At 35.9% G+C, this 15633-nt stretch overlaps 1 protein-coding gene across 2 annotated transcripts in view; it reads left to right on the top strand.

The window, feature by feature from the left end:
* Positions 1-15633, top strand: part of Ccdc7 (coiled-coil domain containing 7) — a 196349-nt gene that overhangs the window by 7300 nt on the left and 173416 nt on the right. For both annotated transcript variants that reach the window (XM_069990678.1, XM_069990677.1), the window contains exons 5-7: positions 3678-3698; positions 4007-4039; positions 14004-14149. In XM_069990678.1, the coding sequence (XP_069846779.1) occupies positions 3678-3698; positions 4007-4039; positions 14004-14149 (200 nt within the window). The remainder of the gene's footprint in view (positions 1-3677; positions 3699-4006; positions 4040-14003; positions 14150-15633) is intronic.

Raw genomic sequence — 15633 nt, 5'->3', positions numbered from 1 at the left:
CCAGGTCCTGAGTTCAAGCCCCAGGACTAGCAAAACAGAAAATAAGAGATTTTATATTATAAAGATGTTTTAATTAATGACAGTTGACATTAAAATAAAAGTAGACAAAAGGGTATAAAAATCAGTAGAGTACTATTTCCAAAGTATATAACTACTATTAAATATCTTGTAATTAACTCTGATTTGAAATACAGACCATGATCTCATTTCCTTTTGAAAATTTGTGTTTCCTTAATGGACTGGTTGAAGCTAATGTTATTACTAAGTTTTGAAATTTTGCTAGAAAAATACATTATTTCCAAATAAGATTTAACATTCCTTTATACTATTGTTTTATCAACAACATATGTGTGTATTTACTTATAAAAATCCCTGACAGGGCTGGGAAGGTGGCTCAGTGGTAGAGTGCTTGCATTGCATGCATGAGGCCCTGGGTCCGATTCCTGAGCACCACATAAGCAGAACAAGCCAGCAGTGGAGCTATGCCTCAAGTGGTGAGTGCTAGCCTTGAGATGAAGAGCTGAGGGACAGCACCCAGGCCCAGAGTTCAGGCCCCACAACTGACAAAAAAAAAAAAAAATCCCTGACAAAGATTCACTAATTTATATTGGCCTTAGCTGATCTTTATCTTCTTTGTTCTTTAATTATGTAGTGTCAATCACTCTCAATTTTTTCTGATCATTTTATCTTCATAATTAAGCTCTGTTTTTGTTTTATCTTGGGTGTTGCTTTGCTGCTATACATGTTTACATGTTTTATTAATTTTGTTTGGGAGGGCTTTCCACAATATGTTCTTTCCTTTTAATAAGAAATAAATTTATTTAAATTCACCAACCAATGTGTTCTTTTCTAACCTGAACTTTATGCCTTGATCTTTCTCCATTTGCTTGTTGGGATGGTGGTCTATGATTTGAGATATGCCTCCAGTGTTCCCTTTTTTTGGGGGGGGGGAGGGTCCGGTTGTGGGGCCTGAACTCTGGGCCTGGGCGCTGTCCCTCAGCTCTTCAGCTCAAGGCTAGCACTCTACCACTTGAGCCACAGCGCCACTTCCAGCTTTTTTCTTTTTTGCTTATATGGTGCTGAGGAATCGAACCCAGGGTCTCAGGCGCTCTACCACTGAGCCACCTTCCCAGCCCCAATCCAGTCTTCCCTTTTGCTGGTTATTTCGGAGAGGGAGTCTCACGAGACAGCTTTTGATCCATGATCCTCTTGATTTCAGCTTTCTAGGTAGTGAGCATTATTGGTCTGAGCCACGAATGCACAGGAACAATACATTCCTTTGATAATATATTTTGTACTGATGGTTGTATTTGCCAACTTGTAAAATTTGACTTTTTAAAATGTGTTTATTATTTTAAACGTCCACATTTGGTCTCAATATTATAATCATTACTTTTATGCTATAGTAAATTAATAACTACAGCATTGTGTAAATTTTCTGCCCCACAAAGTCTTGGTAAGCCACTTGAGTCCCCAAGGACTTTGGCTATCTGCAGTGCAGTGGGGGAGGGTGTAGGAATATGGCAGTCCAGGCTCCTTATGTGGGGGGCAGTACTTTTCTATTATTTAGTGGCTGCACAAAGAAGTTACAATTTCATATGTCTGGTTATGAGTACACTTTTGTGTTGCAAAACTTGGATTTCAAGTCTTGAATTTGGACTATCTGGCAATGAATGCATCACTTGAGCCACAACCATCATTGTTTATTTTAGTATTTTTTCAGATGAAATGTTATGTATTTTTGAGGATTGATAGATCTCAAACCATGCTCCTTCTGTCTTTGCTTCCTGCCTACATGGCATTATAGGCCTGGCCCCCACTTCTGGCTTGGGTTTTGAGATAAAATCTCACTAATTTACTAAGTTGGCATTAAACAACAATCTAAAATTCTTATATCTCTGCCTGGTAATAAAACCCAGGATTAAACACATAGCCATTACTGTGCACTATTTTTAATTTTTAGTATAGCTAAAAATTGAACACATGAACAGTTCTACTGTGATATTTCTTTATATGCACATATGTAATTTTATTATATGCCTTATTACTTATATTACTTATTACTCCCTTGTCTCTACCTCTACTCTTTAATCTTCTTGCAAATTTCTTTAAATATCACCTATTGCATCATTTTACCAAGTATCACTGTATCAAGTTATCAACATGAACACCGTAAATATGTACACGTGTCAGTTAAAAGTAAAACATTAAAAAATAATAAAAATCCTGGACAGATACCTCACGAAATAATGTATACAGTTTCTAAAAATATGCACCACATTATAAAGAAAATTAAGGAGTAGTAAGATACCACTACTCACCTAATAAAATGGCCAAAATCAAATCCTTGATGATAAATACTAGTCCTGTACATCGAACAAGAATTTTCATTAATTTTTGTTTCCTCTTTTTTTTTTCTTGTCGGTTGTGGGGCTTGAACTCTGGGCCTTGCACTGTCCCTCAGCAATTCAGCTCAAGGCAAACACTTACAGTGCCACTTCCAGTTTTCTGATGGTTTATTGGAGATAATAATCTCATGGACTTTCCTGCCGAGGCTGGCTTTGAAAGTCAATCCTCAGATCTCAGCTTCCGGAATTGCTAGGATTTCATGTGTGAGCACTGGTGCCCAGCTTTCATTAATTTTTGATGGAAATATAAGGTGATAAAACACTTAATTACTGTCAAGTAGTAATATAATATTTAATATCTTGATATGTTAATCTCTTTAGCATGAATAAAATTATATTGAAAATGTAAAGGTAATTTGTTTCCTATTAAACTTAATATTTAAAATAGAATAAAATGCTCTTTGAAAAATGTATTTAAATTTTATTTATTATTTATGGTTGGAAAAATAGAACATGATATTTGTAAATTCTTTTGGGGCCTCTTAGTAGAGATGCATATAAGATAGAAAATTATTTTTTATTCTAAGGTTTTAGGTTGCCTATGTAAGGTGAAATAAGACAGTTTTTAAATACAAATAAATAGAAATATAATATAGTTTAGTAATGAGTAGTTTTTTTTAAGTTTTTTTTATTGTGAAAATACTGTACAGAGGGGTTACAATTACATGGGCCAGATAAGGAGTACATTTCTTATCAAGCATTGTAGCCTCCTCCTTTGTTTCCCCTTCCCATCCCTTCCCATCCTCCCCTCGCCCTCCCACCCAATCCTTCCCGTGCCCCCCCAAAGTTGTAAAGTTCGTTTTCATCATAAAGACTTGTACTTCTCATTGTTGCAATAGGTCCACCTGTATCCCCATTTAAACGACTTGTTTTTCCCATTCCCCTCCACAAATTATACCACATCAAATAGTGAAAGCAGGGTTATTTGTGGGGGAGGGACATACAAAACAACAAAGAAATAATCTTATAAATGTATTAAAAACAATCGCATGAAAGCAAAAAAAAAAAACATTTGAATACATATGTTAGGGTTCATTTCCCTAACATCACCTTATCTGACCTTTTCTGCTTGACTCAGACATATACTGGAAAGGCTTGGAAAAAAATTAGATTAAGTGAAGTAAGTCAGGCCCAAAGAAACATAGGTCCCATGGTTTCCCTTATTAACAATGAGTAGTTTTATGGCTGAAAGTTATAAGATAAATTAAACATTGAAATATATTACAAAGAATTATTTTTAAATATACTAATTAAAACTTTATTTTTCAGATTTTGCGTGCTCTTTTCAAGGTATGTTCTATGTATTGTAGAATAATCTTATTAAAAGTTAATAGGTTAATACAAATTAACAAAGCAAAGTTTCCCATTTTGAGGCAATGACAGAATTTGCACATTTGCTGCTTTATAAATTTTTTAAATATCCAGTTGTATGTTGCATTATCCCTGTTCTGAGCCCTAAGTGTTGCTTGAAAAGGGACTGATCCTTGACAAATTATGGAGCACAGAGAATTGTATATACATATTCATTTCAATGAAAAAGTTTAGCTTGTCATTTATTACTTGTAAGTAACTCTTTTTATTCTTTATTTTTTAAAAAGTGGTTTCAACAACAAGTCAATCACATGGAGGAGGTAAATATTTGTTTCTTGATCATTAATTGTTTTTCCATTCATTTCAAAACTAATTTGCAGTATATGTAAATTATTTTTTAATTAATAACTGCCAGATATAAAGTAATTTTTTACTGTGTAAGAGAAGTAATTAGTGGATGGAACAATGTATTTCTCAATGATTTAAATGCTATATTCCCACATAAATTTTGTATATTCTTAGCTTAACTGACACATTCTTTCTCTTAAAATTGAATATCAAATATTTAGCCATATTTCCTAATTTGCATAAAAAGTGACAAGGATTTATTAACTTCCAAATTTCTCCTATATTTAAAATCATAAGCACAAGTCCAAATTGTATATATTTTTCTAAATTTGCCATGTATTTGTGAGTTTCAAGTACTTTAATACCAGTTTGAAAACTACTGGTTTCTGACTTATTCTATTTTAGAAAAGGCTTTGTATATCCTTCTAACATAAAAGGCAATTTTCAAGTTAGCTTTAGTGATTTATAGAATTATTCTATAGAACTTTTTTTCTCATTTATTCCAATTAAACACACTTTAAAAGCCCTGGCTTATTAAAGAAATGAAACTCGTTTATTTTGAATATAAATAGAAAAGTAAGAAATAAATGGTGAGTCTTATTACCTTATATCTGGCTCCAGAGTGGAAGAGCTTCATGATATACAGGCACTTTACTTTAGAACACGTATAGCTGATACTGGGAAGATGTGTGTGTGTGTTTTTTTTAATGTGCCATACTGGTTAGTGTCTTTGCAGAGAAGTAGGATTCAGGGAAGAATTTTCTGTACTCTTGTAAACACTATTCTTTATAATTACAAAGAAATTCAGTTTGTCTTCTACTTTCTTATATTTTAAATTTAGAGACTTTTTTCTGAACTCTGTTTTCTTCATGATTGTGTCTACCTCTCTTCCTCTTACACTTATTTTTCTGTTGTGTACATGGTCTATACCAAATCTTGCCTTTCAGTTCTTTGAAATTTTCCTCCTTTGGCTTGTACTTTCAGTCATTCTGGATCTTTCTTTCTTTCTTTCTTTCTTTCTTTCTTTCTTTCTTTCTTTCTTTCTTTCTTTCTTTCTTTCTTTCTTTCTTTCTTTCTTTCTTTTCCTTCCTTCCTTCCTTCCTTCCTTCCTTCCTTCCTTCCTTCCTTCCTTCCTTCCTTCTTTCTTTCTTTCTTTCAAACTATCGCTTCTTTAGGCAATCATTTATTAAACTGTACAATTTTATCACTCAAGTTACAGTTGATAACAGTTCCATACATTATAGTAAATGTTATTGTGTGAACATCAATACGTATACTTGCAGGAACAAATAGGCATGATGACACTTGAACCACCACTATACAAGTGGTGGGTCATTGGTTGAAATGACACTATATATGAGATAAATAATTGAAATACTTTAAATACTGCTCCAGTTATTCTGACCTCATTCAGCCTGAGAGTAGTGACTCATACTTGGAGTCCTAGCTACTCAGGACACTAAGGTATATAGACATGGTTTTGTGTCTGTCTACTCAGAAAAGTTGGTGAAATCTTATTTCTGATTAACCAGGAAAAGCTGGAAGTGGACTTGTAGATCAAGTGATAGAGGGTCAGCCTTGATTAAAAAAAACAATCTATTAGTGTGAGAGACACTAAATACAAGTCCCAGCACAAGCTCATATGCAAAAGAGATACAATGTATTTATTTCTTCAGGTTTTATATTCTCTTTGCTAAATTTTCTCGATTATACACTTGATTATAGTAAATTGGTTAACTTCTAATTTTTCCAACTGTTTGTTACTCCTTTATAAGAAAATCTAACCCTATTATTCAGTTGTGAAACGTTCCTAAAGAAAATTATATAATTGGTTACATATAATTTCTCCAAATACTACCTGGCAAATTACTTTTTCTTGCTCTGTTTTTTTTTTGCAAATTCTTTATTGTGATTAAGTGATTACATAATTTCACAAATTTCACAGTATTGTGGAATAGTGATGCTTAGTTAAATTCACAAACATTCTTTCATGGGACAAATTGTCTACCATGATCTATAAAGTTTATGAGTTCTATGAGCTTTGACAATATAGTTATTTGTTCCACATCAAGTGATATGTATATTCCTTTCTTTTTGCTTAGTTAGCTTCAGCTGTTACCTCTTTCCCACTTGTTCCCTCCCTCCCATCACTGCCACTGAGTTGCTTAGTTCATTTTGATCAATGTCCAGTGCAGCTGATGGGTCCCACTGTTGTATGTTTTTCCCTGATTCCTTCTAGTTCTGTGACCTCCTCCTTGTTTTCCTCTAGTGTGCACATATATACCATATATGTGATCAGCAGCATGGCGTTATTTAGTAGTGATTCAACCAGATGAGTGGAGGTCCTTTTTTTCTCAAGTCTTGTTAACTTTGTTGTATCACCTTATGTTTTGGATTTAACATCCACTTATCAGGGAAAACATGTGCCATTTGTCTCTTTGCTCTTGGCTTACTTCACTCTACATGATTTCTTCTAGTTCCATCCGTTTCCCTGCAAATGCCATTATTTTGTCCTTTCTAATGGTGGCATAATATTCTATTGTGTATAGATACCACAATTTTTGGATCCATTCATCTATGGTGGGGCATCTGGGTTGTTTCCATATTCTGGATATTGCAATAAACATGGAGGTGCATGTGTCCTTGAATCCAAGTTCCTGTTGTTCAGGATAGATGCCTAGGAATGGTATGGTTGGGTCATAGGGGAGGTCAATATTTAGCTTTCTGAGGGCCCTCCATACTGCTTTCCAAAGTGGTTGTATAAGTGTACATTCTCACCTGCAGTGTAATAGGGTTCCTCTTTCTCTGCATCCCCTCCAGCATTTGTCATTGGTTGACATTAGAATGTGGGCCATTCTGACTGGGTTAAGGTGGTATCTCAGGGTTGTCTTGATTTGCATTTCATTTACAACCAGGGATGGTGAACATCTCCTCATGTATTTCTTTGCCATTTTTATCTCTTCTTCTGAGAAGTCTCTCTTTAGTTCCCTTGTCCATTTAGTAATTGGTTTGTTGGGTTTGGGAGGGATTAGTTTGAGTTCCCTGTATATACTGGATATTAACCCCTTGTCTGATACATTGCTTATAAATATTTTTTCCTAGCTGGCTTTCTTTCTAGTTTGGTTGCTATGTCTTTAGCTGTGCAGAAACTTTTTATTTTAAGGTAGTCCCATTGACTCTGTTCAGGAAGTTTTTGCCTGTGCCTATAAATTCAAGTGTCTCTCCTACTCTGTCCTGCAGTAGTTTCAGAGATTCAGGTTTGATGTTAAGGTCTTTAATCCATTTTGAGTTGATGTTAGTGCATGGTGACAGGCTGGGTCCACTTTTAGTGTTCTGCATGTGGCCGCCCAGTTTTCCCAGCACAAGTAGTTGAAAAGGCTGTACTTCTACTGCATGTCTTTGGCTCCTTTGTCAAATATCAGCTGACTGTAGGTGTGTGGTTTTATTTCTGGATCTTCTATTCTATTCCATTGGTCTTTGGGGCTGTTTTTGTGCCAGTACCAGGCTGTCTTAGTTATTATGGCTCTATGGTAGAGTTTGAAGTCCGGTATCAAGATCCCTCCCATGTTGTCTTTTTTTGCCTAGATTTGTTTTGGCTATTCTAGATCTTTTGTTGTTCCATATGAATTTTTGGACTATTTTCTGTATTTCAGTAATGTACATCATTCAGATTTAATAGGAATTGCATTGAATTTGTATATTAATTTTGGCAGTATGGCCATTTTCACTATATTGTCTGCCTATCCAAGAGCATGGAAGTCTTTCCATTTCCTGGTGTCCTCTGTATTTCTTTCTTTATGGTTTTATAGTTTTCATTAAATAGTTCTTTACATCTTTGGTTAGGTTAATTCTTATATATTTTATTTTGGGGGGTTATTGTGAATGGGGTTGTTTCCTTTATTTCCCTTTCTGCTTGTAAATTGTTGGTGTACTGGAAGGCGACTGATTTTTGTGGGTTGATTTTGTATCCTGCTACTTTGCCCAACTGGTTTATAAGTTCTAAGAGTTTGGGGCTGGAGTTTTTGGGATGGAGGTATGGTATCATGTCATCTGTGAAAAGGGATAGTTTAACCTCTTCCTTCCCTATCTGGATCCCCCTAATGTCTTTTTCTTGCCTTATTGCCCTGGCTAAGAGTTCCAGTTGAAGAGGAGTGGAGACAGTGGGCATCCTTGCCTTGTTACTGATTTTAGGAGAATTAGTTGTAGTTTTTCCCCATTAAGTATAATATTGGCTATTGGTCTGTCATATATGGCTTTTATTGTTTTAAGGAATGTTCCTTCTGTTCTTGTTTTTCTCCAGAGCTTTTAACATGAATGAATGTTGTGTCTTATCAAAAGCCTTTTCTGCATCAATGGAGATAATCATGTGGTTCTTGACCTTATATCTGATGATGTGTTGTATTTACGTATGTTAAACCATCCCTGCATCTCTGGGATGAAGCCTACTTGGTCATAGTGTATGATTTTTTTAATGTGTTTCAGGATTCTGTTAGCTAGAATTTTGTTAAGGATCTTTGCATCTGTATTCATCAAAGAGACTGGTCTGTAGTTCTCTTTTATTATTGGGTCTTTGCCTGGTTTAGGGATGAGTGTGATATTGGCATTGTAGTTTGGGATAGCTCCCTCCTTCTCTGCTTCTCCGAAGAGCTTGAGGTGTATGGGTATTAGTTCTTCTTTAAAGGTCTTATAGAATTCAGTTGTGAATCCATCTGGTCCTGGGCTTTTCCTTGTTGAAAGACTTCTGATTGCTTCCTGTATCTCAATGTAAGATATTGGCTTATTAATTGATTTATTTCTTCTTTGTTCAGTTTGGGCAACTTGTATTTCTCTAAGAATGCATCCATTTCTGCTAGGTTTCTTTTCTTCAGTGAGTATAACTTTTGAAACTAGTTCTTTATAATTGTTTGGATGTCTTGGGTATTTGTTGTGATTTTTCCTGTGGCATCCCTAATCTTGTTGATTTGAGTTTCCTCCCTTCTTAATTAGTCTTGCCAAAAGTCCATCAATTTTATTTATTTTTTCAAAAAACCAGTTTTTTTGTTTTATTAATTTTATTTATAGTTTTCCTATTCTCTATCTTGTTAATTTCAGCTCTTAATTTGGTTATCTGGCTTCATTTAGTAACTTTATGTTCCATTTTTTCATGTTTTTCTAGCAGTTTTAATTGCAACATAAGATTATTTACTTGGTCTTTCTCTATTTTCTTGATGTGGGCACTGAAGGTGATAAATTTCCCCCTCAGGACTGCGTTTGCTGTGTCCCACAGGTTTCTTTGTGATGTATATTCATTTTAATTGTATTGAAGGAACTTTTTATTTCTTCTTTAATTTCTTGTTTCCCAGGTGTTGCTCAGAAGTGTGCTGTTCAATTTCCATGTATTTGAGTAATTGCTGCTGTATGCTTTGTTTTTGAGAACTAGCTTGATTCCACTGTGGTCAAACAGGATACAGGGGATTATGTCAATCCCTGTGTATTTGCTTAAGTTCCTTGCATGAACTATGATATGGTCTATTTTGGAGAAAGTTCCATGAGCTGCTGAGAAGAACGTGTACTGTGTCGTTTTAGGGTGAAAAACTTGGTTGACTGCTTTGGTCAACAGGTGGCTGTCCTTACTTGGTTCTGGGTTGGTTCCTGGATCAATTAATGAAGCTTGTTCTTAGCCCTGGGTTGGCTGAAAGAATCTATACCTGGTCTCTGTTCTGTTGGGGGAAAGGCCCAATTCCAGCTGCTAGTCTGACCCATGTAGGGCTCTAGGCTGTCTGTAGATCACTGTCAGTTCCTGCCTTTAGAAGGATTGAGCTGCCTAGACTGCTCCTGTTTACTCTTACAGGTGCTCTTGGCAAGATTGGGTGTGCTGGATGTACTCTCCCAGTTGCTGGAGTCTGCTATGAGCTCCTGATTTTTTTAATTCATTTATTCTTTTTGGTCAGTCGTGTGCCTGTACTCTGGGCCTGGGCACTGTCCTTCAGCTCTACAGCTCAAGGATATAGTCCTACCATTTGAGCCACATTGCCACTTCTGGCCCTTTCTGCTTATGTGGTGCTGAGGAGTCAGACCCAGGGCATCATGCATGCAAGGCAAGCATTCTACCGCTGAGCCAGCTTATCAGCTTGAGATCCTGACTATTATTAGGTGCTGGAGGTCAGAGTTGTCCAATCCCTAGCCTGGGATGTATAGGTAAAGTTTTGGTGGGGTTTGGGCTTCTTCTTTTCCTTCACTGGACACACAGGACTTTTGCTGTCATGGGTGCAATTCCCAGGGGGTGCGTTTCTCTTCTTTCCCCCATCTGATGAGGTGTGTGCTCAACTTCTGACTTCAATCAGGAGGAGTTGTTTGTGTTGCTCAGGCACCTGATCCTCAGGCCTGGTCCTGGCTTCCGGTCCCCTGCCGGGGACTTCTGCTGCTGGGTATCTGCCTGGGTTACACAGCCTGGAGTACAGAGTTTGGGTTTCTTCCACTGTTGGTTGTTGTGACCCACAGGCACTGTTCCTAGCTTGGGTGTTTAAGCTCCCTTCCAGGGGCACTCTTGATCTTGCCTGGCTGGCTGGCTGTGCTCCACAGGCTGGTGGAGCTCTTGAAGACTTCCCAGTTTTAGTGGGCCCTGTAGTCCAGGTGTTGGGGCAGGGGTCTGGTTCAAGATCTGGGGGTTCCCGCCAGCTCTGGTCTCCCTTGAGAGGGGATATGTTGTCCCCTACAGGGTACTCACCCTGGAGCTAGTTGGGAATTCTCCAGCTGTTGTTGCTGTGTGATGTAGGCCGCTGGTTGCTTCTGCACTCTGCATTTGGTTGAGGTGCTTATGGGCTGGGCTGGGCAGTGACAGCTCTGTGTCAACAGCTCTGTGTCAGTATTTCTGCCATCTAGTCCTCTGTTGCTGCTGTCTGGGTCAGCTGAGCTGGCTGTGCTGGCCTCTGGCTGAGGGGTGGGGAAGGGAATCTCGGTGCAGGTTCTGAGCGCTGAGGTTTGTCTCTGTTTGCGCTCTCTGGATCAGCACCAGTACCTTGAGGGTGTTCTGCACTGGTGTTGTGCAGGCAGACACCTGTAGTTTTGGGGATCCCCCTGTGGGGCCATGGGGCCAAGTGGCTTTGGCAGGACGGAGACACTCAGCTCCACGGGGGAGGGGTGGGAGAGGGGTCTTTGTGCAGTTTCCCAGCTCCAAGGTTTCTCTGTTCTCTGCAATCAGCCGGGCCAGCACTGGTACCTCAGGTATCTTCTGTGCAGGTGATCTACAAATGACCCCCTTTGTCTTTGAGGGCTCCAGCAGACCCTGCCGGGCTGGGCTGGCTGCCGTTTGGCATTGCTGCACCAGCAAGGCTTAGGGAAAGGATCTTCGTGCTTTTCCATTCTGAAATTCTTCCTTTTCTTCCTTTCTTTTTTTTTTTTCTGCCTCCTGTTTTTCTCTGGGTGTTCATATTTTTGTTGTCAGTCTCTTGGGGAAATTAAGCATCAGAACTTGAACTCTCTTGTTGGTTGGAGAGAGCTGTGGTGTTTCCCTACTCTCTTGTGACCATCTTGGTCCCCCCTCCCTCTTGTATTCACTTTATACTTAAAATTTTCTTTCATTTTGTAATGGACTTTTCTTCTCTTGTTCTTATGTGTTTCTGGATTCTGTTAGCTAGAATCTTGTTAAGGATCTTTGCATCTGTGTTCATCAAGGAAATTGGCCTGTAATTCTCTTTTTTGGTTGGGTCTTTGCCTGGTTTGGGGATGAGTGTGATATTGGCTTCATAGAATGAGTTTGGGATAGCTCCCTCCTTCTCTGTTTCTCTGAAGAGCTTGAGGAGTGTGGGTATTATTTCTTCTTTAAAGGTCTTATAGAATTCTGCTGTGAATCCATCTGGTCCTAGGCTTTTTTTTTTTTGTTGGAAGACTTTTGATAGCTTCCTATATCTTGTTGTAGGATATTGGCTTATTTAATTGGTTCTTCTCTTGTTTTGATTCTCCCTTGTATATTAATTGTGTCTAAATCATATGTATCCTTCCTTTTAGTTTTCTTTTTCCCTGGGGTTTGAACTCCGGGCCTGGGCTCTGTTCCTGAGCCTCCCTGTGCTCAAGGCTAGTGCTCTATAACTTGAGCCAATGTGCCACTTCCTGCTTTTTCTGAGTAGTTTATTGGAGATAAGTGTCTCTTGGACTTTCCTCCCTGGGCTGGCTTCAAACTGTGATCCTCAGATCTCAGCCTCCCAAGTTTCTAGGCAGGAGCCACAAGTGCCTGGCCCCTTTAGCTTTAAATTTTATATTTTTCTCTTGTTTATGATATGTTCTTCTCTATTTCAAGCCTATATCTGTAACTGCAATTTTTATTATCTAATTTTTAAAAATTTGCATGTAAATTTACTCATATTAGGGAAAGAGACATTGGATTATAGTTGGGTATAAACAAAACTCCAGATTTATAAGTGAGTGGAGAGAAATAGTAGGTAATAGTTTGGCAGTAAAGCAATTGGTTTTATTTAAAATTTTTATTCAGTTGATAGTGGCAGCATAGAAAATGATAATCTGGGAATTGTGTCCTTAGTAAGAGCCTACAAGTGTATCAAAAGATAGCATTTTAGTTGTTTATGGATACTTACAATTAGAGGTCAGCTATCATGCTCTTATAATAGGTGTATAGCTGAATTAATTTCTATATTAATTTAGTATAATGTGTTCTTAATTCCAAAGTACATTTCAACCTACACATATTTGAATTCTGTCTTCAAAATAAAATAATTTCCATATTGTTCTTGAACAGTTTTGTTAATGAATTCAGTAGACTTTGTTTTTGACCACATTCCTAGTGATTATTGATCAATTTCTCATTTTGAAAACTCCAATCTTTTATTTTCTGCAATTTACACTCTTGTGGCTATTGCTTAGACTTTTTGGATCAATCTTTTCCAAAGTTATCTCCTTTACCAAACCAGTAAATATTGGCATGCCTCAAGATCTCATTTTATGGCTACCCATTTTTTCCTCCAAACATTACACATGAGTAACTTCATCCAATTTTCTAGTTCATGAATTATTAACTTTGTGCTAGTGATTTATAAGCAAACTCTTCTAGCTCAAAATAGAACTTTGAATTCCATATTTATTCTATCTCAAATTCAATGGGGCAAAACTTGTACCAAGGTTAATCCTTTTTCAATGTTTCCTATCTTGGTGAATGGTAGTATCACTTCTCCAATTAGATAAAGGAGAAGCAATTTTATTGGTTTTGTGTAATGAACAACCCAACCACAAATTGCTTTTCTCATTTTATATACAGTTAGTATTCATTAGCATCATCTTTATTATGCTGAAATTCCCAAATAATGTTAATTTCCAGAGGAAATACTTAATAAACAAGTATACTTCTAATTTTGCATCACAACTTTTTCAATGTATAAATCCACAACAAAAATGATCAAATGTTTTTTCTAGTGAACTTATGATCTAAACTATTAATCATGATGTATCATTTTGCTCTATGAATCATACTAATTCTCCTCACCACTAGTTTCTTCTGATAAACAAAAGGACCCAGGTTTACCAGTACAGACCAAAGATCGGCAGCTCCATAGATACATATTAACTTCTTGGATTTAGTAGTTGAACATTATAGGCTTTTTAGAAAAAACAATTGTATTCTATAATTATGATAATGTGGATAATAGAATTTAACTGAAGCAACTACTTTAGAATTTTTCTAGTTATTTTGAGTTGAGCTTCTTTAAAATTCTATGTATCAAAATAGTAAACTGAATATTTGATGTGAAGCCTCATTTAGTTTTAGTGCTATTGATAAGTACCCATAGAAATATATACAGAAAATGTGACACCAGCTTTGATTACATCTAGAAATAGCAATAATACTTAAAAGCTAATCATATTTGTTAAGGAAAATAATAAAATGTCTTTGAGGTATGATATAAAAATGGATATTTTCTAACTAACTTGTTAATTTTACTGTCTTAGATAAGTAAAGATCAAAATTTTGCAGATGATTTTACACTTGATGAAAGACCTGCTTTGGCCTATTCACAATTAGGAAAGCTAATAGGAAAACTAGAACAACTAAGAAATTACGTTAAACACGCACCTAAATACCTCCAGAAATCCATGTAAGTTGATGAATAATTAAATAAAATATAACAGGGGACAAATAGTAAGAATAAAATGAAAGACTGTGGTTTGGATATTACTATTATATATAGAGCTTCTAAACAAAGTTAGAATATTTACTCAGTTTTGTTTGATAATTTTAAGAATATAGATGTCAGTATACAGTGGAGTACCCATTACCCAGAGTTTTTAATTTTCAATTCAGTTCAATTGGAATGAACTTTTTGTTTCCATTAATAATTTTCCAAATCCTTAGTAGCTGTACTTTTATTAATAAGAATTTTATTCAACTCAACTAGCTTTAAAATAGATAGCTTATAGGATCTCAATTTAATAAATGTGTTGTTCATAATAAATAGGAAAATAAGGCCTAATGAAATATTCACTTAAACATGAATATCTATCTAATTATATAACCAACTTAAAATTTTCATTTACAAATAATCATTTTACACATTGTTATGAACTAACAAATACATAATGTATACATAATATTATACACAATGTTTCATACTATTAAAGCAAAAAGCCCAGAGTTTGAGGGGCTGCTTTTTAGTAAGATACTACTTTTTTGTTACTTAGTTTAATTTCATAATTTATTTTGAGAATATTTTATTTTGAATTCACAGATTCACATTCTCACTCTGCTTTATTGCTCATAGCTGATGTTCTACCATTTAAGCCACATCTCCATTCTGGCATTTTGATTCTTCATTGGAGTTGAAGTCTCATGGACCTTTACACCTAGTCAGGCTTTGAGCCCAGGTCCTTCAAGTCTCAAACCCTTAGTTGCTAAGATTATAGGCATAAGCCACAGGCAGTTGGCAAAAATAGTTTACTGATATCTCTTATGTATCTATGAGATGACTATCATGTGACTTGAATAACTAAATCTTGAATTCAGAGGTAAATTCAAGTGAGCTATATATTCATACTTGATATTTTACTGTTGGGTGGTTGCTAGGTATTTTTCTACAAACTTTACATGTAAACTCTCCTGTTATATTTACAACTGCTTCCTCATAAGTATGATAACATTTTACATGTATTTCAATAGATGAGGAAATTGAAGTTTAGAGAGGTTAAGTCAGAGAGGTTAATTATAACAATGCTGGCAGCTTCACATTAGCAAAAATAAATCTCTTGTTTCTGCCAATTTATTTTTCATTATATTTGCTATTATTGTTGTGAATGTGACTAATTATATTCATGATATACACAGAATCCATAGAATTATGCTAATGAGTATTATTAGTGCATTCCAATGATAACTATGAGTAAAATTAAAAAAAAACTTATTTCATTTCAGGAACTTAAAAGTCTAGCCTAATTCTACTTATACGTTTTACTTGATTAAAGAATCTTATGCATTTTATTAGTTTTTTGACTAGTTTTATCATCTTTTTTTAAAGTGATGGTGCTTTTGCATGCATTTTGTGTTTTGAAAAATATTTTATTATCTTTGAGTAGTTGTACAAAGGAG

Source organism: Dipodomys merriami, unplaced genomic scaffold (assembly GCF_024711535.1).
Source record: "Dipodomys merriami isolate MVZ:Mamm:240054 unplaced genomic scaffold, mDipMer1.0.p SCAF_4, whole genome shotgun sequence".
Taxonomy (NCBI): Eukaryota; Metazoa; Chordata; class Mammalia; order Rodentia; family Heteromyidae; genus Dipodomys; species Dipodomys merriami.
Note: the sequence above shows the minus strand (reverse complement) of the source record. Positions and strands in the feature narration are given on the sequence as shown.